This window comes from Oryzias latipes, chromosome 12 (genome assembly GCF_053564925.1).
Source record: "Oryzias latipes strain Hd-rR chromosome 12, Olatipes_Hd-rR_3.1".
Lineage (NCBI taxonomy): Eukaryota > Metazoa > Chordata > Actinopteri > Beloniformes > Adrianichthyidae > Oryzias > Oryzias latipes.
This window is the reverse complement of record NC_136248.1, coordinates 14,059,074-14,086,763: the sequence shown is the minus strand read 5'-3', so window position 1 is coordinate 14,086,763 and position 27,690 is coordinate 14,059,074. Positions and strand designations below refer to the sequence as shown.

General features: G+C 40.7%; 1 protein-coding gene across 6 annotated transcripts in view; it reads right to left on the bottom strand.

Moving 5' to 3' along the window:
• Positions 1 to 1,266: 1,266 nt before the first annotated feature.
• palm2akap2 (PALM2 and AKAP2 fusion) overlaps positions 1,267 to 27,690 on the bottom strand; it is an 87,276-nt gene continuing 60,852 nt past the window's right edge. For 3 of the 6 annotated variants that reach the window (XM_011481944.4, XM_011481946.4, XM_078956143.1), the window contains 8 exons: positions 11,164 to 11,355; positions 10,487 to 10,849; positions 9,751 to 9,849; positions 9,574 to 9,675; positions 8,078 to 9,446; positions 7,794 to 7,972; positions 6,157 to 6,195; positions 1,267 to 3,185 (listed from right to left, as the gene is read on the bottom strand). In XM_011481944.4, coding sequence (XP_011480246.2) covers positions 3,066 to 3,185; positions 6,157 to 6,195; positions 7,794 to 7,972; positions 8,078 to 9,446; positions 9,574 to 9,675; positions 9,751 to 9,849; positions 10,487 to 10,849; positions 11,164 to 11,355 — 2,463 coding nt within the window. In that variant the 3' untranslated portion in view covers positions 1,267 to 3,065. The remainder of the gene's footprint in view (positions 3,186 to 6,156; positions 6,196 to 7,793; positions 7,973 to 8,077; positions 9,447 to 9,573; positions 9,676 to 9,750; positions 9,850 to 10,486; positions 10,850 to 11,163; positions 11,356 to 27,690) is intronic. The other 3 variants (XM_004075004.5, XM_078956144.1, XM_011481945.4) reach the window with 2 other exon arrangements.

Here is a 27,690-nt window from a genome sequence, read left to right as displayed (position 1 = left end):
ACTATTTAGTACTTCATAGAATACCGCCACACAAAATATGAAGGCATTTTACTGTAGTTTGAGTATTCTAGTTCTCAAATGTCATAACACGTATAAAATAAACATTAACCTGCTAAATTATGACAATGTTACTCATCTTATGATATTTCATTCATGGATTACAAAAAAACAACAACACACAAAACAATAAAAAAAGCTTAATATTTTCAGTAGTAGAATCCAAAAATGTACTTGTGCAGATTCTTCTAAAAATGACATAAATGTGTTCACTACTGTCACGACAACAGTAGTGTCTGAGTTTTCTAGTACTCAAATGTTGGCTGGTTCCAATTGCAGCAGGTTTATTAGCTCAGATAAAATTCCACAAGGCTAAATCAGGGTAGGACAGGCAGGGTCAATAACAAGCATGAAAGCATCAAAGGAGAAACAGGAGTAGTCAGGATCCAGACGAGATTCGGGGCAGGCAGACTCAGAATCTTGGTTAGGATATCAGAAGATCAGGTCTGGATAGAACGTTTCGGTAAAGAAGGCTGAGTGACACAAACAATACTTTACACTGAGTGCAGTGCCTCCTAAGTAGACTGGTTGAGTGAATGAGAGTCAGGCATCCAGGAAGTGCACGCTGGGGTTGCTGGGAAATGAAGTGCATTCATTCAGTGCTCTGGAGACAGCGCCTGCCGGTGACCAGAGGGGGAGACAAAGCTTTGAGTTCTGACAACTATCCCCACACGACGAAAAAATATAATTGTTGCTATGGAGATGAAACCATCATAAAAGCAAAAAAATATTTTTTAAAATGAATTTGGCAAATGCATTTCTGAGCAAAGGAGCAAAAGGAAAGGGGGAGGAGACTGGGTCCGATGTGAGCGCCTGCTGACCATACAACGCCACTAGTGGCTGTAACTCATATTTCCTTTTGGATTGTTTTTAGCAAAACACTCGAATATTCCTGCGTTATATGTCTGCAGAGCAGAAGATATTCCACTTAACCCTTGTGCTACCTTAGATGACCCCACCCTTCCATTGACGTGTTCTCCCTACCATGACAAAGGTGGATAAAGGTGGAAAGATTTCATGTAATCCATGGACACCAGTGAAGATCACAAATCATTGAAGAAAAAAGGTTCAGTGCACTGTCTAGTGTGATGACCCAACTCCCAATGGTAAAGTGCCTAGGATAGCACAAGGGTTACAAGAAAAAAATCCCCTCATTCCTCATGTTGGACTAACAGCACACAGCAAACACAAAGAAATCAGTCAGACACGTCCAGCTTTTCCTTTTAATGAGAAAAATGTTGATCGCATTTGTGGTCAAATGTCAGCCTTACATGATCTGGAAAACAGAAAATGAATATGAGCGTACAAGTGGTTAACATAGGAAGAGGTTAAATATCATATATAATAAGTTCAACACACAAATAGAGTGTGAAACTCTCACTGCTGAGTCTGCAGCAGGAGAAACGAGATCTTAGAATGATAAATACTGATTCCAAACACCAAAAGCCTCGTGTTCATAAGTATAACTCAGAGTGCAGCAAAAGCTCCGTCTGTAACATCTGTTAGCATCTGGAATGGTGAGAAAGACCTATTTCCTTTAAAGAAGGATTCACTATAGTGTTGTACTATAACTGTACTACTACAGCTGAGCAGCTTTTTCCTGTTTTACAACTCAAAAGTGTGTTTTGGAGTTTGATTTCTACTGAAATGTAAATCTATGCTAAAGAAAATTGCTGTGCAGCAACTACCAAGTGGTTTGCTCTTTAAAAAACAAAATCCAACTCTCAAAGGCTTACCTCTGTGGGTTTTACTTTTTTTTTTGGCGTTTAACCGGAGGTTTGAGACTTGCTGAAGGACACTTGGACGGGAAAAGCCACAGAAACGTGATGGAAAGTGTCGCTTTTGCTCTCCTTTTTCTTTCCACTTGATGAGCAAAAAAGTAGAGCAAAAAAAATGAAGGAAGGAAAACATTCAGGAGGCTTTCCATCTCTCAGCATCATTTTTTAAACAACTATATAACAATAAGTAATGTAATGAAGGAAAAAAAAACTCTCAAGCCCCTTGTTACAGTATGGATTCTAATAACGGAGCTAAAGTCTGGTGTTCTTGTTCCAGAGCACAAGCTGCTCCCTTTCACTGAACAACATTCTGGTTTGGTGATTAAAAAAAAACCTCATAAAAAGCTTTTTCAAGATTATTTCATCCCATCTTGTTCTCAGTTTGCAAAGTATAGCGCTGATACACATCAAATACAGCCCTACCTCAGTACATCTATCATTGCTTACATCAGAAAAGGATGTCAAGAAAGCCACAACAAAATCATAGAAGGGAGTATAAAAGCCCGGCCAGCCCTTTAGTTCACCCTTTTTCCCAAATATTGTCCTTCTAGTTACGGTTTATGGAAAAAAAGTCACTAAATATCAAAGAGAAACTTTTTATCTAATGTGGTTGTTTGATTGATCTACTAATGCCGCAGTAATAAAGGTTTGTTGTTACCAATAACTGCCGCTAGTCTAAGGCAAAAGGTTGCAGGTTTCCTTCCAGACAAGGAAAAGAGGCTTTATGTTGGAACTGCACTATGAAGGGGGGGAGGGGGGGGGGGGGGGGGGGGCTGTGGCACAACATGGGACCAAACATCCACTCCACAAAAATGCTGCCCTTTGGTGTTGCTCCTCTGGAACATTAGCAGTCGTCGAGCTTCCATCCAAAGCCTTTTGTTTGAACTTTCATGCTGTTTTCCTGCTTTCATTAGACCCAAAACGGTTCTCATGTGAAAACTTACAGAGAACAAAAATTCCTATGAAATCCCTGGAGACTATCAGCTGTGGAAACTGCCACATACTCAAATCTGGATGCTGTTCTTTGAGTTTGAGTCCAAATGCCTTTAAATCTCGCTCCGAGTCACTTCACTCATCAAACTCTGATGACATGTCACTGATGACCCCCCTCCCCACTGGCTGACACCAGAGGGGGTCATGTGACCAACAAGATGCTGTTTTAGAGGAAATAAATATTATTCAGTTCTCTGTACTCCTGTCTTCTCAGCCTTTGCTTCCAATGAAAGCTGCTCACTCCTCCTCCTCTTCCTCCTCCTCCTCTTCGTCTTCTTTCTCGTTGGCATAGATACCAGCCTCCCACTTCAGAGCCATGTTGCTTTTCCTCCGGGTCACTCTGGTGGCCTCCAGAACCTTAAAAAAACCCAGGAATATTCATTTAGATGGAAGGACAGTTGAAGCAGGCGTGTGCAGCAGCTCAGTCACGGTACATGCAGCGATAAACACGGATGGAGCACCTCCTGCATGTGTTCTGCACGTGTTCTGCACGTGTTCTGCACGTGTTCCGTTCGAACACGGCTCCTGAACGAAAAGTCTTCTGAAAAGCTTCATGCTTGAGGACTTTTGCTTCTCACACACTCATGCCATGAAAAAACACTAACACACATTCAACAGAGGACGATGTCTTGAGAGAAGGGAGATGGAACAAAGGATTATGGGTGAATGTGTCAGAAATATGACCTTTTTTGTGCTTTTTTTTTTTTGCTCATTCAACATTGAACAAACAGGCAAATGTGTGAAGGAGTTAGACATTGATTAGAATCTTTTTGATTTCAATTCTTTTTGATTTGTAAACAAACTGGCTTTCTATATAAATTTAATTTATTTTTGTTACTATTATGTTGTAAAGTAAATCCTAGCATATAGAAAAGGATTTCCACCTTTTTTTAAACTTAGTTGTTAGTCCAAAAAGTGTAGCAGATACTGGCCTAGTGGTGGAGTGACTACCCTGAGACCGGAAGGTCGTGGGTTCAAGTCTTTGACTGTATATGAAAACTGGACCGAGTGAGTGTGATGTCACGCCCAGAACATCTGACTAACTCATGGCTCCAGCCAAATGAAGTCAGTTTAGTTCCTAATGTTGGAGCTAAAGGATTTTCAAGCCCAGTTGTGGCGGCAGCATCACTGCTGCACCAGAGGACGGGTCAAACGTGGAGAACAAAGGTGTCTGATAGCTGATGGTTTGTGGTTCACTTCCTGGTCTTGACACGTGATGTGTTCACTAAGTTCCCTTTACCCCCAGCAGGTCATTTTGTGTCGAAATATGACTACCGTATTTTCCGGACTATAAGTCGCCCTTTTTTTCATAGTTTGGCAAGGGGTGCAACTTATACTCCGCAGCGACTTATATTAGAACTAAATTGAAATAAATACATTGTTAACCCTCCTGTTATGTTCATTTGTGAGGAACAGAGATGATGTTCCTGGCTAAATTTGATTTATGAGGTATGTTAAGTGTTAAGAGGATGTTAAGTGACTCAGAGAATCAGCAAACTTTTTTTACAGTAAGATCTTGAAGGCTAACAACATAATATTCTATTTTCCAATGATTTCATAGATTCAGAAATGAAATAAAAATGACAACTGTTTCTACAAATACAGGATGAAAACAGAGTATTAGTTAGCCAATGATGCTTCATGAAAAGAATAAATAAATAAGTTTGAGAAAAAATTACTGTGAAATTATTAGATAAACAGTCTGCTATTATTGTGTCATATAAGGTTGTGAAAGTTAAAATGCGACTTATAGTCCAGTGCAACTTATCTGTGTTTTTTTCTACTTTATAATGCATTTTTGGGCTGGTGCGACTTATACTCCGGTGCGACTTATAGTCCGGAAAATACGGTACATGTAAACAAGTAAACATAACTGTTTTCTTTGTATGCTTCATATTTTGAAACGGTAAATAAATACTTAATCAGAAGGAAGTAAAGTTAAAGGTTTTACGGGGGGAGGGGAGAGTCACCAGAAGAGGGAATTTCTTCAGCCTGACAACCTGACAAGCTCTTTTAATCTCTAAACCCCTAAATACCTGTGAGTGACCCAAACTAAGGTATAGTGAGTGACTGTAAGATGACGAGGGAGGGGGTGTCACACCAAAATGTAGGCTCAGGCTTATATCATGCACAACCAAAGAGAACAAAACACAACAAGCAGACCTGGGATCAGATACAGAACATTTCAGACTTCCTCTGAAGGAACTATCCTGTGGGTTGTTTCAACCCATTGTATCAAAAGTGTGTTGCTCATGTAGATCACATGAATCCATCCTCCCTGCTGAGATGCTGACAGAACCAGAGGAGGTTCTGGGTAAAGCATGTGGAACTCTGAAAAGGACTCCCCATTGAGACGCACAGCTGCAGCCCCAAAAGCCCTGAAAGGTCTCAAAAATTACAATATGTCATCATGGAAGCTTTTTTAGCTTCCTTTTGATTTACACTATGACCAAAACCCAACGGGTCACTACAACAAGTTTTGAGTTTAGTCACATTAGTCTGTTTTTACATCAAAAGAAATACTTTGTTCAATACATGTCCAAATATAAAAAAATTACTTACTAACATATCTCCACAGGTCTTTATTTTGTGCTTTTTTTCATTGTATACATTTCATATTATTTATTCATTTTTCTATGGTAATAGGTAGGTAGTTAGGTTTTCCTATTTTTCTACTTTTTATTGTTTTAAATGTAAATGTAGAGGTCATGGCCATCAAGTTGGCCCCTCCCACATCTCCAGGCTAACCCTATAGAGAGCAAGCAGCTGTTTGGACACAATATGTCCCACTGATGAGACTTAACCTTTTAACCAAGGAAATGAATTATTTATTTCACTTTATTTTTAACTTGAATTTTGTCAAAGGCTACGATAATCATTCTGTCTTCATTTCTGCTGATCTGTGATTTGTTTTTTGTTTTATATTCTAAAAAAATTTCTGTTAATAATAGCATCTAGCTAAATTAAAAAAAATACTTATATCTTTTAATTTGACACATATTTGAAATCTGTATCAGTGTTTTTATGTTTTTTTTAAAACAGTTTTAACATTATATCTTAATTTTGTAACCTTTTCATCATTTTTGGGATTTGATGACATGAAAAATGTCCAAATACTGATTGAATGACTTTCACTCATCAATATATAGACAAATCCAAACTATTCATTTTAGAAACTATTTCTTTAAAGTGGGTAAAACCCTTAAGGTGGTGCTAACGTTTTTCCTTGAACCCTGTGGGCTTCTCTCAGGGGTCTCTCTCTTGGTTTAATCTGACCCAGGTCTGTGAGTGGAGATCAGGGGGTGGGGGTTCGGGGTGCAGCAGGTACCTCTGTGGTTACCTCATTAGCCAGCAACAAATGGGCATACTGGCCGACCCGGAGAAGAGAAGCAACAGTACACCAATCAAAACATGATCATCCATGAACAAAAACACACCAATGCAAGAAGAAACGTAATCAAACTAATCACAACTACTTCATTAATCAACTCACTCAGATGAAAATAGCATTTGTGCTGTTTTTAGCATTTTCTTATGGCATTTTTCTGATGATGGAGGACATATATTAACAAAAGGTTCTGGTGCCTTAATTTGCGGTTAAATCGGCGCATCAGAAATGAAAAAAAACAAACAAACAAAGAACATTTAGGTGTGAGGAAGCAGCGCTTTAGGGTAGAGGAGAGCCCTTCTGTGGCTAAGATGCTTTGTTGGATTCTTTTCTGTGCTGCATCTCCCTTTTCACACACACTGAGGTAAAAATGTATTTGACGCCTGTCTTTCTGCTGAGCATTAAAAAAAACCCGTCACGTTTATCCATCAGGCTGTTGAATTGGAATATTTGGATTTGAAGTATGGACAAACTTTTGCTTGCTTCAACTGCAGAGTTTTGACCAGAGCTCCATCACCTATGCTTATATGAGCCCGCCCACAATCGCTGGAAAGGTAAAAATGATTGGCTAGAATTTTGCAGCAAAACAGAATAGAAAACAAGTGATTGACACATCCGAAACACAACCAAATCTGTGTTTTTATACGCACTGGTAGTACAGTATTTGTCGGTACGGGTACTACCTTTAGTACCAATACCTAGTTGTGACAGAAAGCCAAGCTGTAGTGCCTCCTTTTCTGTTTGATGTGTGTTGAACATGATGAGCTCACATCAGCACAGCATGGATGCATTATTAGCTGTAATAATGAACTGTAATGCTGCCTTCACACCCGCCTCGGACATGCGGGTTCAAGTGACCACTTCCAATGAGAAGTCCATGTAAGCTCGTAAACGCACATTTCGGGTTTCTGCAAACAAAACTCTTAAGTTTGCTGCTTAAGACTTTAAGACACTTTTTAGACTAAACGTACAAAATGCACGTCCATTAAACGGGCATTGAAAGTTAAACCGGTTCCACTTTGACCAATCAGGGACTCGGACTTGGTGGTGACGAATGGGTGGCGTTCTTTTCAATTCACAGAAGTACCAACCGTTTGAAGAAGTACCAATCATTCAGGGAGGAGAAATTAATAATTGTAGTTTGTGCTCAGCTAGAATGATATGACATCAAGTCTTTCACATGTTGGAATCGAGCTTTGCACCAATATGCAACACTTTACCTTAGTAATCTCTGCTTTTCTCTGCAACAAAATCGGCTGCTTTATGTTATAAGAACTTCACTACTGTAAAGTGTTGCATATCAGTGCAAGGCTGTTTTTTTCCGCTTCAGACTCTGTTGGAAGTGCTTTAACTGGGTAAACGGTTGAAGAGTTTCACTGGTTGAAATAATGTAAACATCGAGCTGAAGCTCCGATGCTTAAAGGTTAAAACAGTATAATTATGTTTCTTTTCAATAGATAGTTTCTTGTAGTTTCAAGAGTGCACATACTGTAGTTGGTGCTATGAAAAGAAACAATCAAGTTAAACAGAAGTTGTTGTGTCTCTTCTCATTTGTCATGTCTGGCTAAAATACTTACACTGTTGTCCTCCATTTTCTCCCTCCTCTTCACCTTGTGTGTTTCATAGTCTTCCATAAGTGTCTGCATGAAGTTCTTGGGCCGTGACCCTGCCGAGTCCTCACTGCCGGCGTCGGACAGCGCTCCTTCCGAAGGGGAGGGAGAGACCGGTGGGGCGGGGCGCACTTTCTCGATCTTCCCTGCAAAGAAAAAACAGTTTCATTCAAAAACGTTTTTTTTTTTGGGCAGTTGCAGTCTGTAAATGAAAGGTTCTGATTGGACACTGGCATCTGCAGTCAGCTAACCTGGAGCTGTCTTAGTGGTCAGAGTGAGACGTGCTGGCAGGCTGTTGCTCTTCATCTTATCTGCTGGGGAGATGGTGGTCTGCCTCGCTCCGGTCCTCACAGGCCCACTACTGTTACGCCCAGTGACAACGGCAGGCTGCGCCTCCCTCTGCTTCTTCAGCTCCTCCTCTCTTTGCTGGGCCGCCCGGATCTCCTCCTCAATCATGGACAGCGTTTTCTGCTTCTTGGAGCGCAGACGGAAGGGTCCGCTGGCTGCCTCAACCTCTGGGCCTCGCGTTGCTGTTGCGGTGCTCCGCAGCTCAGCGGCCTCCGAGTATTTACTGAAGTAGCTGAACTCGGGCTTGTCGGGGGTCGGTGGGGACGGGGGGCGGCAGACCGCGGCAGGTCTGGGGACTGGAGCCGCTTCTGCAGGAGCTGGAGCTGACGCTGGAGCCGTGTTGGAGGAGGCTAGTGCTCGGGTGTAAGAGGACTGGATTTTGATCCTGGGGCCTCCGTTTCTGGGTCTTTGCTGTGGAGAAACGGGCTGAGAATGTGGAGGAGACGGTGTCAGGAGCCGCGCCTGTGGAGCCGGACCGGAGGACTCGGACGAATTCTCTGCCTTTGGTGGCTGGGGGGACGGGGTAGGAGGGGTGGGACTAGAAGACACAGGTGACTGGAGACTGGAAGCTCCCCCAGAGGAGGAAGGCGAGGAGGAGACTGGCACCGGGCTGCTGGTGGCAGGGGAGGAAGGGGACAGTGGGGCGCTCAGCTGTGAGCAGTCCCAGGCAGACGGCTGCCACTGGCCTCCATTGTGAGCTTGGAGGGCATTCTGGATGGCGTTTTGGACCACGACCCCTGAGTGGTACTCCAATTCAGCTTCTGTTGGACCGCCGTTGCTCTGACCATTGACTGGGGTGGTGGGCTGGGGAGTCGGTGGAGACACTGGGGTGAGTGGCAGTGGGGTTGGGGGTAAGGACGCCCCGCTATCTGAGACGTTATCCAAGCTAAAGAGGGTTGTGTCCTGAGAGCGAACAGACAGCTCGTCCAGTCCCGAGTCGGACTCTTCCGGATGAGAGGATGGGGGGAAAGGACTTGGGCCTTGCTCCTCCTCTGGCAGGATGGTCATAACAGCTCGGGCACACGTGAACGCTCCTGTAGGTCCTTCATCAGACCAGGTCACATGAGTTTCTCCTGTCTCTGCAGCCATTTCAGAGCTACTCGTCAAGGGTTTAAAGGGATTAGCAGGGAGTGCTTCATCCTTCTTAGCCCCTCCCGCCTGCAGAAACTGTTGTCTAGCAGAGAAGAAATCGATCTGCTCCTCCACGATGTCCTCCTTCCTGGTTAGGCCCTGATCAAAGGTTACCATTGTTGGAGGACCTGAGAGCTGCGGCTGCAAAGATAAAACAAAGGAAGGTCATCAGTGAGACGAGAAAAATTTCACTCTCCAAGGAAAGACAAAAGCTAAACAGACTTCACTTCCTAACATAAGTGTCCTCCATAACGGAGTGTAAAGGCACCTGTGTGTAGAGATAAGAAGGGCTTTGTTTCTGTTGTTTCCTTTCCTGGTATTTCTTCAGAGACTCCAGCTTCTCAGCTTCCAGTTGTTGTTCCAGAGGAACCTGAAAGCAACAAGCTCATCATTCAAGAGTGTCAGTAAGGGATAAAAAAAAAGGGAAGACAGAGTCGGGGTCTACCTCCTGAGGAGGGTTCCACCAGCGCTGTGCAATCCCAGGGTTCTTTTTCACGGCCTGACCCTTGATCAGCTCCTGCCGCTCTCGCTCCAGCTCCTGGACCTGAGAGCAGAAACAAACAAAGACACAGTTTAGGCATAAGAATAGACAACAAACGTTTATTTCATTTAGGGTTGGGCTTGTTTTTTTAGTTGCTGTTTCTTTTTTTTTTCTTACCAAAAAGTACTTCTTTAAAACCCACTGTAATGAAAATCATGCCTTTGGTGTTTTTTATCATGTTCTTATTGCATTTCTGTGATGATGGAGGACAAAGAAAATTAAGGTCAAAATGACATTTATGAGTTTTTCTTTATTCAAAACTTTGTGATTTAGTAGCAGATAAAAATATGTTGTTTGAAGATGTTTTTTTGGTGATGTCGAAAATACACTGGGCGGGCCACTAGTTCCCTGCTCTGCAATGGAGTGGGGAGGGGAGTGGGTCTTTAAACCCCTTTTTTGTGCCTCAGTCCCATCTCTTGAGGGAGTTACAGACAGAAAAACAGCTTCTGCCTGTAGTAAAACTTCAGAAGCCAGACCTAAGAAGAACAACAGAACTCAGAAAGCTGCTGGACCCTGAAGTTGGCTCCAAAGATGGCTGACTATGAGTGAGACTTTCTTCCACAACAGCTGTATAAAACCCCCAGAGCCGACAGCCACAGTTTACCCTGTCAGATCAGTTTTCTGTCAAACAGCATTTTACCTCCTCTGAGGGGCGTGTCCTCGTCACTCTCACTTGCTGCTCCTCCCCAGGGGAGAAGAGTTTCGCCGGACGTTTCTCCTCCTGAAACGGCCGCAGCTCAAACTTGGGTTTGCTGCGGACCGCCTCGTCCAGCAGCACGTGCCCATTGGCTTTCACAGCCGACGCCTCCTGGTGGACCAGCGTCCTTTGTTGCTGTCCTTCTACAATGATCTGCTGGTGGTTTGAAGGGGTGGGGGCGGACATGCTGACGTGGGGGGAGTTTCCGCTGATGCTGATAGGCCTGGTGTGCTCTGAGGGGGAGGCGTTTCCGTTGGTGGCAACATTTGAAGCTTCGTCCAACACCTGGTCCAGGTAACAGATTTCCTGTTCAAACAGAAAAATTTGAATTCCAGGCTTTTGACAGGTTTTACTGACTAAAAGCTGAGCTATTGCTTCAGATTACATTACAGTTTTTAAATGATAAAATCTCATTTTAATTACATTTTTGAAACAAATCATTTTAGTCTTTCACAAAGCACAATGGTCAATAAAATATATTTTTTTCATTTAAAAAAAAAAGTAAAACTTTGTTTTGATGCACAACAAACATGAAAAAAGAACCTGTCCCGTTGTCATGGTTACCCAGTCAGAGCTGTACATCTGGCTTTAGAAGCGATGGTAGGACACAGCTGGTATACCTGCACCACTTCAGAGTCGACTCTCTGGACTGGAGGTCCGCTGAGGCAGCCATGTTGGATCTGCTGGCTCTCCAGCTCCATGTCTGCTGCCGCGTCTGTGATGAAACTGACGGATTCCTGGAAGCTGACGGTCTTCAGAACTCGCTCTCTCGGTGTGCTCTCACTTACATCCTCGGACGCCCAGTGTGGTTTCTGAACAGACAAATAAGCGACATTTCAGAGATTCTGCAGCGAAAGGTCGTCTGATGATCACGTTAATAAATATATTATGAATGTGATGATTACACCATCTGCCGACTCATTTTCTTTACATAAAAACATCAAACATTGTAGTCACCCTGCACTGCAGCATTATATTCTGCAGCATTGTAGTGCTGAGGATCTCCACTAGGTGGCACTATATCACATGTTGTAGTTCTAGAACTGAAACCTCTGAAGCTTTGTCCAGAGGCTTTCTATCATTTGATCCTTGAGATGAAATCTGACATGAAAAAATATAACTTACATCTCCTCTGTGTTCATAATCTGTTCACTGGTGACAGCCAACAGACAGACAACAATAAACATTTTTTTAATGATGGGATCAGAACATACTTTCTGTCTCATGTTCATCAAGCAGCACCTTGACTCGAGTGGTTTGGATTTGAGGTTCAGGATCAGGTGATCAGATTATGGAAGATGCAAACACAGGCATCTTTAGATTGCAACAGGACTAACAAACCGAACCTCACTGAGCTGCTGTGATCAGCACTTCCCAGTTAGAGGGGTCAGACCTGTGACCCTCCGTCCATTCCTCACATTCCTCACACACTTTGAGCAATTTACACACCCCGTGCATTTATGACCTGTCTTTTTGTCCCTTTGTGGATCCATAGCAAATTCTCCAAAAGCTTCTGTCTGTATTCTACCCCCACCGAAAAGGATGTGTTTGTTTCCAAGAGAGACTGTTGACCCCTGACCTAGAACGCTGTGAGTGCATGTTGGGAGATTTCACAGGGAACATACTGGTAAACTGATTTACTGGGCAATGAAATCATATAAAGTCATTTAGAGGAAGATTTTGCCTTTAATGCAACACTTCAGCTAAAACGCCACACACTGAAAACTCTGCTGACAGGAACTTAAAAGAACTGGACACAGTGGTCAGCAGAGTCACATGGAGGATTATAACTGCCTGCCCTCTAAAAGTCTTTTCATCTCCCCTATAAATAAATCATTTTATCTTCACTAAATGAATGCTGTCTCATCTGAAACTGAAAAAACGTTTCCAAAGCTTTTTGAGGAGATACTTGGCCACCATGAACAAACTTTTTATTTTACAGAAATGAAACAAAGGCCTAGCAAATATATGTTATTCACTTGACTCAAAATCTACTCAAACTGCCTTTTCAGACATAATCTTTCCTAAAGCAGTAAACTTAATTAAAGTTTAAGAGTATTCTATGCAGTTTTTGTCATTTTTCTATTTATCTGACCTGCCAGACCTGTATGAATATGTTTTTTTATGAGTATGCACTGCAAAACCTTTGGTACCCTGCTGTTGGGGGTAATTGACTGTACATGAGAGCTGGACTGAGTGAGTGGGATGTCACCCATAGAAAATGGCTACATCCAGCTCCAACAAAATCAAGTCAATTCAGTTGCCAGTTTTTTCACAATGAGGACGCAGCCATGTTGGGGCCAGACGACGTCAGTGAGCAGTGATTGGTTCCAGTCAGTGTGAGAGTCAACGTTTCTATGGCAACCACTCTCACCAATCAGGAGTAAGTATGTTCACAACAACTTCCAAAAGCATTACAGGTCAACTGCAAGGTCAAAGTTCATCAGCGTCAGATCAAGCCATCTCTTGCTGGACCTTATGGAAGACCAAAGATTAAAAGAGGAAGTTTATTGTTAAGAAATGTCAACATTGCATACTAACAAACCTCAAAGCGCCTTAAAGAACGTCTTTGGACAGATGAGACTTTTTGGAAAAAATGCATCAGCTTTATGTTCAAAGACAAAAATGAGACATACGAAGAAAAGACGACTATACCTACTGAGAAACATGGAGGAGGCCTGGTTATGGTCTGGGTCTGAGGCTGCTTTGCTGCCTCTTCCATAGAGGGGCTGGCATATGTGCAGCTCTAATTAAATCTACAGATTATCAAGGCTTTTTTAAATGAGGTGCCTTGTGTCAGAAAACTGGACCTCAGTTCCAGGTCTTGACTTTAGCAAGTAGGTTATGATCCAAAAACCAATAAAAAACAAAACAAGAATGACTGAAGGAAATCAGGACATTCAATTGTTTCCAAAGAAAGATTGACCAAAAATACTTGCAGACAAGAGCTGAAGTAACAGTAACTGACAGTAACAGAAGTCGTTTGACTGCAGCCTTGAAAACATATTAGTTAGAGGTACCATCAACTTTGCAGAGAACAATCTAATGCTTTATAATTCTGTTGAACAATTAAAGTACATGTTAAATCTTCAATTTTTATTTAAGTACTTTTTATGTATTTACTTTATCAAAAGGGGATTAAAGCAGATGCATAAAAACACATTTACACTTTGAAAGCAAGTCAAAGCTTTTCCAACAGACAATATAAATCCTTAAGCTTTAAAAACACAAAACATTATTGTACATTTGTAAGAAATATCCCAATTTATATTTCAAATAAATCAGTATAGTTTCTAGTCCTCACCCACAGAACCGTAAAATATGTAGCAGATGATCACACTTTGCGATTCCTGTAACATTTAATGTTGCGTTTTTTTTGTCTTTCGAGGGTGGTCACACCATAAAGGCAGGTTAATGTCCCCTACAGAGAACACAAGCCTTAAAAAATCATATTCGCTAAGGTGCTGGAAATGAAAAGTCTAGACCAGTGTTTCTTCTTAGGGTGGGGGTCACAAAATCACTAAATTTCTGGCCTCCAACTTAGATAAAGGTAGCATTACCTGTAAAAACATATTAGGTGAGCTCATGAGTGTCTAAAGTGTGCGAGCATGGGTCTGACTGGGGGATGTGGGGGTCGAGCCCTGTAACCTTATTAAAGTGGGGGGTTGAGAGTCTCAAAAGCCAGAGGGCCACTGGTTAAAACCAAAGAAACTCTTGGTTAAAGTTTAAAGCTTCACCCCCTCTCTCCTTCTGTCCCTAGATTATCTACAGGTAATCATGACGGTCACCACAAAAGGAAAAGATGTCATTTGTGTTTTCACTCACACGGATGAGGCGTCTGATTCACTGTTGTGCTTCATGCGCAGGAATGTTTGTGCGTTTGGGTGGGAGTGTGTGCGATGGACAGTACAGAGTGGGAGGATATCCGGTTACTGCCTCAGGAAAACAGAACTAAAGAACAAGAATTTCTCATATGCAACATTATTCTGGTCCACACACACATGCTTAAAATGTGTGTGTTTGTGTGCAACAGGGCATGCATGCCAAAGTGTGTTCTTTTAAGTGTGTGCTTGTTCTGCAAGTGTGCACGGACATGCAAGTTTTTGACTTAGGTGAACTGACATTCCAGGCATAGCGAGCTGTCCTCAAGACTCAGACTGTGATACCAGTGATGAAGGAGACTGTAAAGCCTGCTTGTTCTACCCAAGCCAAGATGTGTAAATGTGAGTTTTTAAGAGAGTCTCTCTGATTGATAAAGCACAAAATGAGGCATACAAAGACAGACAGGGAGACAAATGTTTGGTAATAAAAAAGGAAGGAAATTACAAAGGAAATCAGAAGAAAGTACGATTAGTGGACGGTATCTGAGTCTGGCGCTCTGTGGAAACGCTTGTCTCCATCCATCACATCTGGAAGCGCTTAGGCTCTGACTGTTTTGAATAAAATAACATTCATAAACATGATGTCCAAACATTCACACTCAGCTGCATGCCTCAGACGAGGGGTTATACTGTACAACTCAAACTACATTCACATACCTTTCATTTAACCTCTTAAGACCTGTTGTCCGAATGTGTGGACATTCCATTTCGGGTTACATTACCACAGTAGTTTATTCTGCACAACTGGGGCCCTAAATGTTTAGTGGGTTAGCTAAAATATTAGCTTAGGTCTTAAGAGGTTATACAAATTTGTACACTCCAGAAAAAAACAAGTTTTAAACAAATTGTATTTTAAGTTATGAATGCTGTACAGGACCAGCGTACAACTGCAGGGTGGTACACTGGGCCTTTCCAGCAGAACGGTACAGTGAGGGATCGCATTTACCTGCAGGCACCTGCAGGTTCTCCCGGACTTCTCATGTTCTAACAGCTTTGGTGTTAAGGACGGGGAGAGCAGAGCTGTCCATTATTTGAGTCAGGCCTCCCTCACTCATAAAAATGGTTAAAAATAACAGGTTTGACTGAAATATGGTGAATTCACATGGCAGACGGAATTAGTGTCAGGCTTACTAAGGTTTAAACAGCTCCGTAACATCTGTTTAAATACTGAAGCCAATGAGATCAGTACTCCATCCACAGTAAACTAGTTTGGATCAAGTTCCCGCCAACCTCCTTTCTCTGTTGGGATTTGCTGGGTAAATTAAAATGACACCCATAACAGTCATTTTTGTTGGGCTTTAAGCCTTTAAACTGTAATTTATCCGACTATTAAAGTAAACATCCAGATTCAAAAGCAGATGGTCTACTCACCTGTTGATCTTACAAGAACCTGCTGGGTACTGACATCCGTGAAATATCCAAAAAGATCGTTTCTTAACATCCCAACATATTCTTTTTCACATACTTCATCGGCTTTTCTACTGACTTGTGTCCACTCGAGACCCTCCTGTTCCTCCTAGTGGGAGTGCTGAACGTTTCCCTGCCTTTTTCCTTTTTCCCCTTCTCCTCCTTTTCCTCCCCTCCCGTCTCTTTCCTCTCCTCCACAAAGCCTCTCCTCTCCGAGCGACATTCCTGCCGACTGGACGGTGCGCTGTGATGTCACGGCCCAGCGCATGCATATTTCTGCAGATGCCCTTGTGCACAAAGACCCCCCTCTGTAGGAAGCCTCACGCAAATATACAGGAGTAAAAGCCTCCACCCTGGCTGTGCCCTCCCCTCCTCCATGTCACTCACTCCCTTTCCCCTCACCCTGCAGCTTCTGTCAGGAGTCAGAGGGCAGAGAACAAAGGCAGGTAGCGATCTGATCATGATGGAACAAAAAGAAACCTTCTGAAATGAGAGAGGAGTGATGTGATAGCAATGGTATTTTCTTCAGTCATCACTCGTCTTTAATGGAGGGTGTTCACCTTTTAGCAAAAAGTAATAAAGAAAAAAAATCTGCTGCATTGTCCTACTTTAAAGACTCACTTTGATGAAAAAGGCATTTTTGGTGTTTTTAGTGTTCTTGTTGCATTTTTCTGATGATGGAGGACAGATAGACAGAAGATTTAGCTCAAAACTGCATTTCTGAGTATTTATTCATTCAATATATTGTGAATCAGTAGCAGACAAAAAATACTGTTTCTGCTGGCCTCTGGCTAATTGGACGGCTGGATTGCTCCAATATTGCTCCAATATTGCTCTCCATTTTTGTTGCACCAGTTATGTTAGGTTGTGGTTGCGACGGGCTGTAAGCTAGCAGCAGACCATGTAAACAGATGGATGACAGGAAGCGAGGGTGGGCTTCCTCCAAACTAACCGTCCCAGCCACAAGTCAGAGGTAAATTTCTGATGAACTACTGTTGCTCTGCAGACACTATGTCCTAGAAAATGACAGTTTAAAAAAAGAAATTGGCTAAAAACGGTATAATCATAATTAAAAGACAACTGGGAACGCTTTTAAAATAACTTAAAGATGATCGGAGTGGGACTTAAAAGCGTCAAATCCCAAAGGTGTTCCATTACTAATATTTTAAACACTACAAGTTTATGGCAAAAATAAATCCAGACAGATGGAATCCTACAAAGTGTCTTTGTATCTTTGTGGTTTGTGAGTGGCGGTGTGTTGAGTCATAGGATCAGGGTGCTGGTAACCAAAGCTGAGACCTTCATGTTCACTTTCCCCGCTCACCAACACCAATGACACACAAAGGCACTGGGAACACTTTCCTTGAGATCTTACCCAACAGCCATTAGCTAAATTGTCTGGGTGTTCACTAAGTGATGAAAGTGAAAGATCAAAGGAATCACTGGTATATGACAAAATGATATATTCCTCTCTTTCTCAATTTGAATGCAAAATTGAAAAAAGATATAATACAGTGAAAGGTTTTCAACTAAACTTAGTTTAAAGCAAAAGCACACATCGGGCCACAAACCACACGCCTTTTAGCATTTAGCTTAACAAGTGTGTTATTCCTGACTTAATTAAAAGCTAATATGCAGGGAAATTCAGAAGTGAGATGGATTTTCCTGATTTGACCATGAGGAATCCTGCTGAAGTGAGGCCAACACCCTTGTGCAAAGTGAGAGTATGAGGATGTTATCCAGCAGTTTGTGAGTTTCAGTTTTGTTTGGATAGATGGAAAATGTCCGCTTTGTGGAGGGGAAAGACAAATGAGAGAATGTGGTAGGATGTTAAAGAAGCCTAAGGACAGGTGTGACCAGACTGAGCTTCTGATGTTCATACAGTCTGATCCCTTTCTGGTTCATTTAACGAGGTGAAGAAATAATCCAAAATCTTATTGTAAAAAATTAAATGTACATACATTTATTTGCTATGAGTAGTTTTTTATTTAATGTTTTGTGAATAAAGATTCGACTATAATGTTAGTGTTTTTAAATGACAGACTTACGTGACATTTTTTTGGAAAAGTAGAAATGGACCCATCCATCCAGAATTGTTTTCCTGTCCAGAAGCTAAGCAAGCAGATAAGAGCTGATGGCCTCTTGTGATGGACAGATTTTACAGCTACAATTTGGGTTAGGCAGCTTTGGACACGCCAGGCATATATTTAAAAAAAAACCTTTATTATAACTTTATTTATATTATATTTGTGTGCATTTATTTTAGGAGAAGACCAAAGAGATATCCACTAAAGAACCAAAAACACTCTGAAAGCGTATCTAAACATGAATGAAATCATTACAATAAAGACTCCCCGCATTCAGAAAGTATGATACCAGCTGTGCATTCTCTTCGTGGACTACAGTAACAAGTAAACTGGAACAACAGAAGAGATGTGCATCTGAAAAAAAAATAGATATTTTCCAGTGTTTCAAACATAACTAACTCTCTGTGAGTTCCCAAAACAGAACAAATTAGGTAAAAGACCACAGAAAAACTGGAAGAGTACCCCGGACATTGCACATGAACTGAGCAACTGAAGACCAGGGGATGGTCATCCCTGTGTGGGGCAGGCTGATTATCTCCAGCTATGTCTGGAAATGAAGAAATGCAAAGATGAAAGATGAGGAGAGATGTTCATAGGTGGGAGAACCAGAGGAGTCATCAGTGTGTCTGTGGATAAATGCATGTGGGTGACCTTTGTCAGAACAATAAAGAGCTGCGCCCACAGCAGAATGTCACACAAGATAATCAAGATTGATCAGGAACTGCACAGATGACACAGTTAACTAATCCAGCATAACAGATCGACACAGATATTCTTCCACTAGAGCACACACTCTCCAGATACTTTTAGCTGGGGTTTTGTTATATTTTGAGTATCTTGTGCTCTGAGGTTAACACAAACATTAGCTAAAACGGGGTGGGTCAGTAAGAGTCCATTCATTTAATGCCATAATAAACATTAGGAGTTTAGCACAGATGAATCGGATTTTTTTCCAAATATTTCTAACTTTATTCTGTTTGTTTTATTGGTTCGAGGCCTTTAAACACGGTCAAACAGACTTGGTAGCCCTGGTTCCTAAAGTTTTGATGGAATCTGAGGTCAGAAAAAACAGTTTACAAGAAAATCATATATCAATTAAATCTGTTCAAAACACAAAGAGATCTTTCAGATATGAGAATTTCGCAATATAATCTATATTATCAATAGTATCTCTCAAACCAGACTCAATGCACTGATCATTTTATCAACACACACGTAAACGTGATGACGCCTTAGCTTCTCTTTGCTGCTGCATCTACGTTGATTTACAGTAGAATAGATATAGATCTTCATTTCATTAAATATTATTTGATCAGCTCTCTAATACATGTCAATAATTTAAATAAAAAACAAAAAGGAAGTAAAAAAGCTGCAAAGCTTAAACAATGATAAGAATTGAATTACAAAAACGCATAAGAACAGGATCGAAAAGACCTTTATCATTGACATAAAGAAAATCTTAAGGATCAGAACAAATGTATTGAGCAAAGTTAGCCCGTCCTCATTTCCCAAGATCCCTTAGCTCACATTCTTTCCCACTAGCTTACAGCCCCTCCCACCCCTAACCTAACATAACCGGTGCAACAAAAATGGCAGGCACAAGTGTTGAGCAAATGTATCAGTTAACGTCTACAGTTAGTGACACTTTACGGGCTATAAAATGTATATTCTTAGTGCTTTAGTGCTTCAGGCAAAGACAATGACGATTACTACTTTTAAAGACGACCTATACAAAACATCAAGTCATAACACACTGCTTAGATGCAGGACGTTATAAGCCCGCCTCATCTCACAGGTTGTCTAAACAGGAAACCAGGAAGCTGGGTTCACTTGAATGGGTGGAAATGGCCTTCAACACAGGAAATAAATTGAAAATTTAGAGACCACCTGCTTCAAAACAGAATGCTGATGACAGTTGATAGAGGACGGCATATGAAGACAAAGACTAATAGAAAAAAAACCGAAAGTCTTTTTCACCTACCCCTGGCATGAGCGCTTGAAACAACAACCAGAACGAAACCATGATAAGAACCCTTTTGACGCCTGAGAACCAAGGACACGTCTGGACTCATGGCAAACTATCAGTGTCCCTTTCAGAACTTCTCACAACAGAACTCCCCCCCAACACCCCCACTTCTCAGATCCCTTCACAGCAACAAAGAGCGCCACAGGGATTTCACTAAGATACTCCCTGTAGAATACTAATGCTACACAGCGCTAACATACACACACAAGCTCACACACACATGCAAACTCCTTAACAGATCTAAAGGACAAAGTGGGAGTAAACCTTCCATCCATTCTTATTGTTTGACCGAAGGTAATAACTGTCCTGCATTCCTTCCAGAGGTATAATGATAGTTTTGGGTTTGCTGTTCTATAAACACCAAGTCTATGATGCGTAACACTCTGCATATAGTCAGTGGCAGATCAAATGATCGTCTAAAACCATGATGTAAAGGAACAAATACTTCTGATCTCCTAAATTGTAGACAAAACAAACACTTGTTGAGCATCCTTCACATCCTCATCTCACATGGTACAATGAAAAGGGAGGTCTGCTTCTAAACTGCTGTTTTTGTTACAACTAATACATTGGAGGCTTAGTGTTGTAAAAACAACCCAGGAAAATAGAAATGTGCCACCTTATTGTTAAGGAAAACACTTTAAGGAAATCTCAGCAGAGTATTTGTAATTTAAGGAAAATGTGAGAAAAAACATTATCTTTATGTTTATAAAAAACATTATGAGCCGCCATCAGTGTGTGAATGTGTGAGTGAATGTGTGTGTGACTGGGTGAATGGGTCTGTGACTGTAAAGCGCTTTGTCCTTGTAGGAAGAAAGGCGCTATACAAGTATACGCCATTTACCATTTACCATTTATCTACTTTTCTGCTAGCGTAGTTCTTTTTCAGCAATACACTCACTACTCTGTCTAGCCGGTACGTTTATTCTCCGCATTTGCCAATGCATTTTCTTTAAATAACCCCATATAAGGGGAGGAACACCTGCAGGAATCAAATTATACATACTTTGATTACAAAAAATAATCTTTCCTGCGGGACTACGTATTACTCAGCCATTAGCCAAATGACCTCACAAGCACTGAAATACTTTAGGTTGCTCATCAGAAAATTGTAATTGGGGAACATATGCAAATGACTTGTGTGTTTCAGTTTGCACCAAACAGGATTTGTCGCTGATATTTATCAAAGACCCACTCCAATAAAAAGTTGTGTTTTTTTCGCTTAAAATTGTGCCTCTCAATAATTCTTTACCCCTGAACCAGGAATAGACGGAAAAAAAAAGTGGTTGGAAAAAGCCTGTAGCCCTGCCAACTGTAGCACATAGGTGCAGGGCTCCCTCCTCCGCTCCATTCTGAAGCATCGTTTGCAGACACAATGATCCATGTACGTCTTTATTTTCCTCATCTGAGCTGCAATCTGCCTCAAAAGGTAAGTTCCAATATTACTTGCCTTTTTTGTTTCACCGGTTATGTTAGGTATGGGTTGTGAGGGGCTGCAAGCTAGTGGGAAAGAATGTTAAGAAAGGGATCTTGGGAAATGAGGGCAGGCTTACTCTGCACAAACGTTCCGCCCACCACTCATAGGTGGATTTCTAATGAATTGTTGCTGCTCCACAGAAACTATGTGCTAGAACAGGGTTTGTCAAACTCATTTTCACCGAGGGCCACCACATCAGCATAGCGGCTGTCTTCAAAGGGCCAGGTATAACTGTTCTTCCTCATGCCATCTGGGAGGAGGTTCAGGAGCATCAGCTGCAGATCTAGCAGGATGCTAAAAAGCTTCTTCCCACAGACTGTGAGGCTGCAGAACGGACTGTCCTCCTCATGCATTCATGCTCTCACAAACTCCACTCTGCAATAAGATCCAAGGATTACCCCCAACCCCCCACACAACCCGAAGACACAATACATGGACACAGACTCTAGCAACCCCCCCTTAAGACTGCTGTTAAACGGACATAGTCACTTTCCCACTGAATGCTGGTCTCTATTCTATTTTATTTTATATATATTTTTTATCTTATTTATTTCACTTAATTTTTTCAATTCATCTTATTTTTTATTCTTGGATTATTTTGTTGTTATTTTTTATTATTGCTGCTTTTTTGCACTGTCATGCTAGTGAGAAACAACAACATATGTTTGCTTGTTACTCTAACATAAATCCTTTTGATTCTGTTAGATGAGGTTATATGGACAGTGTTTAAGTCCTAATGTATAGTTGCCCAATCCGATATCTCAAGTTGGATTCCCCCAAAATATGAATAAATACACGCCAATTTTTATTTCGTTTTCTGAGGAATTAAAAACTTTTATGCTCTCGCGGGCCACATACAATGACATGGTGGGCCACATTTGGCCCCTGGGCCTTGAGTTTGACACGTGTCCTAGAAAATGTCATTTTATATGATTTTGCCTAAAAATGTTGTAATCATATTTAAAAGACCACTGGGAACGCTTTAAAAAAGATTAAAAAATGATCAGAGTGGAATTTGAAATATTTATTTATGTCATGTCTTAAGTTCTGTCTTTGTTCACGGTTTATGCCTAATTTTTATCCTTTGATGTTTGAGCTCAAAATCCTATTACTGATCAATTCTTGAGTCTTCAGTTGATCTTGGGAGTATGTGGTTTCAAACTAGACTCAGGAATGTCAAAGTGTGTGTGTGTACATCCTATCTGTACTGATGTCCTCTGATCCTTTCCTTTACCTGCATTATGTAACAGTGCTCCATTGCTGCAAACTATTCTTTTATTCCGTTTGGGTCACATCCCATAGTTTCCTTAAAACTAGCTGAGTCTGGGAGCATATAACTATAATCCTTTCCCAGCTATGTCAGCAAGGAATATATAGACATTTTGTCAATTCTATGTTGAACAAAACCTTTTTTTTTTCATACAAATTTTGGGTAAATAATGAGAAGTACAAAAAGTTACACCGACTCCTGGACTAGTTGTGGAATTAGACATGATTTCAAAATAGGATGATTGCTGTAGCTTCCTTTGTCAGGTGATGTTCGCATGTTATAAAATCTTAAGGAGGCAAAGAACATATTTTTTTTATAACACTGTGATGGCTGCCTACGCTGCCACACCATCAGGGCAGTAACCTCCTGCACCACACCCTACATATATCTGTTCACTTTATTTGTTTGCATATACTTTTAGATATCTTTTTCAAAAATAACACACATTTGATCATAAAGTTTATCAACATGTTTCAGTTTACTTTATTATAATTTGCTTTATTAATTTGATGTTATGCTTTGAGTCACCAGTGCTAAAGGGAACCATTGCTGCTGCTGCTGCTGCCATCTGCTGCTGGAACAATCAAGTCAGGCCTGACACAAGAATGCATGCCAGTCAGCAGAGGCCTTATATTCAGCAGGCAGCTAATTGGACTGAACCATCACCCAGTGGACAAGGAACTCTTTGTGTCTCTTTACTTTAGTTTCTATTTTGATGTTCTTTATTTTCATTCATTTGTGTATGTTAATTTACTATAGGTTGGACTTTAGTTTAGTTTGTTTGATGTATTTTGTCTTAGTCTCTTTAAGTTCCCCCTTGTGTGTCTAGTTGGTTTGATCAGCCACTATATATGTTCCCTTGTGTTTCCAATTAGAGGTCAGTTTGATTAAGTTTGTTTGTTCAGTTGTCCTCTGTTACATTTAAAAGCTTGAGTTAATTTTGTTACTTGGACCTCTTTTAAGGGCCCATTTTTGCCCATCTACACCTTTGTAAAATAAATTAGAAAATTTTTGATAAAACTATTTTGCTGTCCTTGTCTTTTACTGCTCGGTCCACCACAGACACAAAGAAAATAATGACTATGTCTGATGAAGTCTCCAAAAAAGCTGCAGTTTTTTCCAATTAAAGTGAAGTAAAATGTTTTATAATTCCGCTTTATTTCTGCAGTTAATGAGGAGTGCAGACAGTCATTTTGAGAATAACAAGTGCCATTCGGAGTGTGCTTTCTAGTTAAAAGTCTCATCTGTGTTTATTTTCTCACTGCAGAGGCATTGTTGTAGCAGCCTCAGTGTTGTTCAGTCCTGACTCTGAGACACAGCATAATAATAACACTGTTGTCCTGTTTCCCACTGACAGCTAACAGCATTAACTATCCCGCCCTGCCTCACCCCGAGTAAAGCAGTGTAATCATCATGAGTCTATTTGCAGAAACTAGCTAATTAGCCAGAAGAAACGAAGCTTCACAAAGAACAAACGCAGCCGGAACAGCACACATGTCTGCACTTTGGTTTTTAGGTGTTAGCCATTGATCTAAATGACTTGTTTTTCACCAGGGTAGTTCTTTGAGGTAATTTTTTAAGGGCATTGTATTATTAATTACAGTAAAAATATTCAGTACCTCACATATCATAGATAAAATCACAACAAAATAAATAATTTCAAATTCTTTCTTTCTGGTGCATGTGTTGCGTGCATTTCTAGAGCTTAAAGCCTTAGTCACATGCGCAGACATATGAAAGGTTGATCCTTATGGATGATGCTGCAGGTTTTTGGGTTGTCTGGGCTAGTGGAGGGTTGTACAGAGGAGTGCACGTGTGTCTTGCAGTTCCCTTGAGGCTTGTGAGGTCACCTCAAGGGACGTCATGAAAATGGAGCATACCACTGTTGTGCGTGTGGTAAATGTATCAGGAAGTATAAGGAATGGGTTTAAATATTGGGGTGTTGTTTGTTGTTTGTTCAGTTGTTGATCAGAGACGATCACAGGAAAATGGTCACAATCCAGATTGAGGTGTGCATCTCTCATTTGTACAAAAAACAGGTAATGGTAAACTGGTGAAACTTTGTGTCTGGTAGCAGTTTTCTCAAATAACTCATGGTGTGTTGACTCCTTTTTGTGTGGCTCTTTTGCTGTCTGTGTGTGATTGTTGTTAATGTGGCATTTGTGAAAGTGCGTGATTTGTGCTTTTGCTTTGTGTTTCATGAATGGCTTCCACTGCAAAGTAAAACAATTGTCGGTAAATGTTGTGAATAATAGAGTGTAGCTAACTGCAGTCATCACATAGTTGGGTTATATTGTTGCATTTCCTGCACCCCTTCAGTTCTCTCGTTCTCTGGAACATAGAGAGAACCGAACATTTGGACAACATAGAACAAAGCTTAATTTTGACCAGTGATTTTGGCTTTTTTGACTCTTTTAGAGATGCTAGTGATCCAAAACACTAAATCTGACAAAAACGCCCTGATGGTAAAGGATCTCTGAATGAGTTAAGGATGTGCTTATCTTTGGCTTCAAAGGTCATCTCAGCTTTCTCAGCAATGTTGGCTTAATCCTTTTAGTGGTCCACAAGCAAGAAAAATAGACTGTCTGAGATTATGCAATTCTGCAACAGACTTCTGGCAAACAGTGCTGTTGAAAAACAAACCTCCCATATTTAAATCTCAGTTGTGTCCACTTCTGTTCACCTAAACTCTGGAGAAAACCAATGAAGAAAACTAAAGTCTACTTAAGAAAGAAGATCTTGGTTTACTGGAATCCAACGAAATTGTGGAAGTCAACAACAAGAAATAAATAATGTAAGCATGGGCAAAACAAATATCAAAAAAGGCGAAAAATGAGAAGGAAGCAGAAACTAGTTTCCAACAGGGTAAGAATATTGCAGTTAGAGCAGTGTTTTTCAACCACTGTGCAGCAGCGCACTAGTGTTCCGTGAGAAATGGTCAGGTGTGCCGCGGGAAATAACTAATTTTCACTGATCTAAAAACATTTATCATCACCAGAATATCAGCTCTATGTTCATCAAAATAGGCTAAGTTTTCACACTAAGTAATTTGCCGACAGCTTTGTGGAGCTCTTCAAAATAAATGCACGGAAACTCTCAGTAACTTCCATGTCTTTCATAAGTAGGGCGAGAAAAACTTTTAAAAGTAGCTTATCCCACACGCAGCGGGAGCGTCAGGTTTATAAACACACCTCTGTACAAGCAGCGACTTTGGCCAAGTTAAAACAAAAGCGGAGGAGGCGAATGTGATGCGCGATGCACAGTAGATGTGAGAAGACAAATGATGCGCGCTGGGGGAGAGAAGAGAAGGGGGAGGAAATCGGCGGCACACGTCTGTGCAGAACCGGGGCTGGTGATCTGGATGGATCACGGATCATCCGTGCACTCCAAGTAGCTTCCCGCGGGAATGGAGCTCAGAGACGTTAGTCTGTCCGGCATCAGCGTCACTGCTTTTCACTCCATCTCCCATGATGCATTAAGTTAATGTGACAGCGTCTCTTACTGTGCTGCTGTTAACTGTCATGAAGCACAACAAATGCTAACATCTGTTCTAACAGTTTGCTAATGATAAAAACAGGGCAACAGTTTATTTCTCCTTTAAGGTTTGTGTTGGAGAACAAATGAATTACAGTGAGAGATTCCAGCGTTTGGTCCAAGTCATCTTTATAAAAGAAACAGCTGATTTCTAATAATGTCTGGATGGAAGGATAAATTCTAATTCAGACTTCAGTCACTTTTGAAAAACTAGAAGTGAAGTTTAAATACAAGTATCAAAAAAATATAAGAAGCAGCATTTGGGCTAATAGACACATTTAACTAAAATGAAAAAATGTAATCAACTAATATGAAATAAAACATTTTGTTAAAGTTACATTTTTGATTTAGACAAAGGAAAACTTCAGCGTGTTCCCTTTCTGTGTAGTTCAACTGAACTTATAAACATGAATATAATATTGGTCTTTTTTGTCTAAAATTCATCAAACATGCCGTTTTTTATAGGTTATTTTATTAAAAATTACAGTTGGTCTTGGACAAACATTAAAGAAATATTTAAAAACGAAATGAGCATTTAGAAAGAGTGTCATTTTATTTGGTTATGTGAGGTTTACATGAAACTGCATTTTCATAAACTGGAGGGGAAAAAACAACTACCTGGACAAACTTTCAACTAAATTATTTGAAAATTATTATTTAAACCTGTGGCAACTTTTATGAAATTTTTTGTGCCTCAAATGTTTCAAGAAATGAACAAGAGATCATGGAGAGACTGTCCATCAATACAGACTACAGAGTTTCTGTTTTTGTTATTTTTGGTTGCTGGTGTGCCACAGGATTGTTTTCTAGGAAAGAATCAAAAAGGTTGAAAAACACTGAGTTAGAGTGTACAGGACCTTATTTATTCTGTGATAAACAAAGGCCTGTTTCCTTCTCTGTTTTTCCTTCCCTATTGTTGGTCATTCAAAACCTCCCTCAAAGCAAGCGGCATTTGGAAGTGCGTGACTTTTCCAGGCAGTTTGGTCCACTTCTGAGCTTGGCGTGTGTAAAACAAAGCCAAACGAAAATGTGAAAATGTTTTAGTCTGTGAGACTCATAAAATGAAACCAGTCCCTAAGCAACACTCATGAGGGTAATCCACTTAAAAAATACCAACCAGAACCACAAATAATAATAATAAAAGTAACAATAAGGTATATATTTGAAACTCTAGTCAACTAACTAAAATAAAAGAGAAGTAGTTAATGTTTTCGAGCTTTGCATCTCACAGCATCACAATAGAAAAACCAAAAGAATAGTTTATTTTGAAAGGATGCCATCCATCCATCCATCTATTGATCTATCCATCCTCTGAACCTGCTTAATCTCTCTCTTGGGGTCACAGGGTTATTGGAGCATATCCCAGTTATTGGATCTGGTCACAATGGAGAGGTCACCATGTCTGTCAAAGAGCCACAAACACATTCACCTAAGGGACCTTTTTGGAATTATTCATAAAACCAGA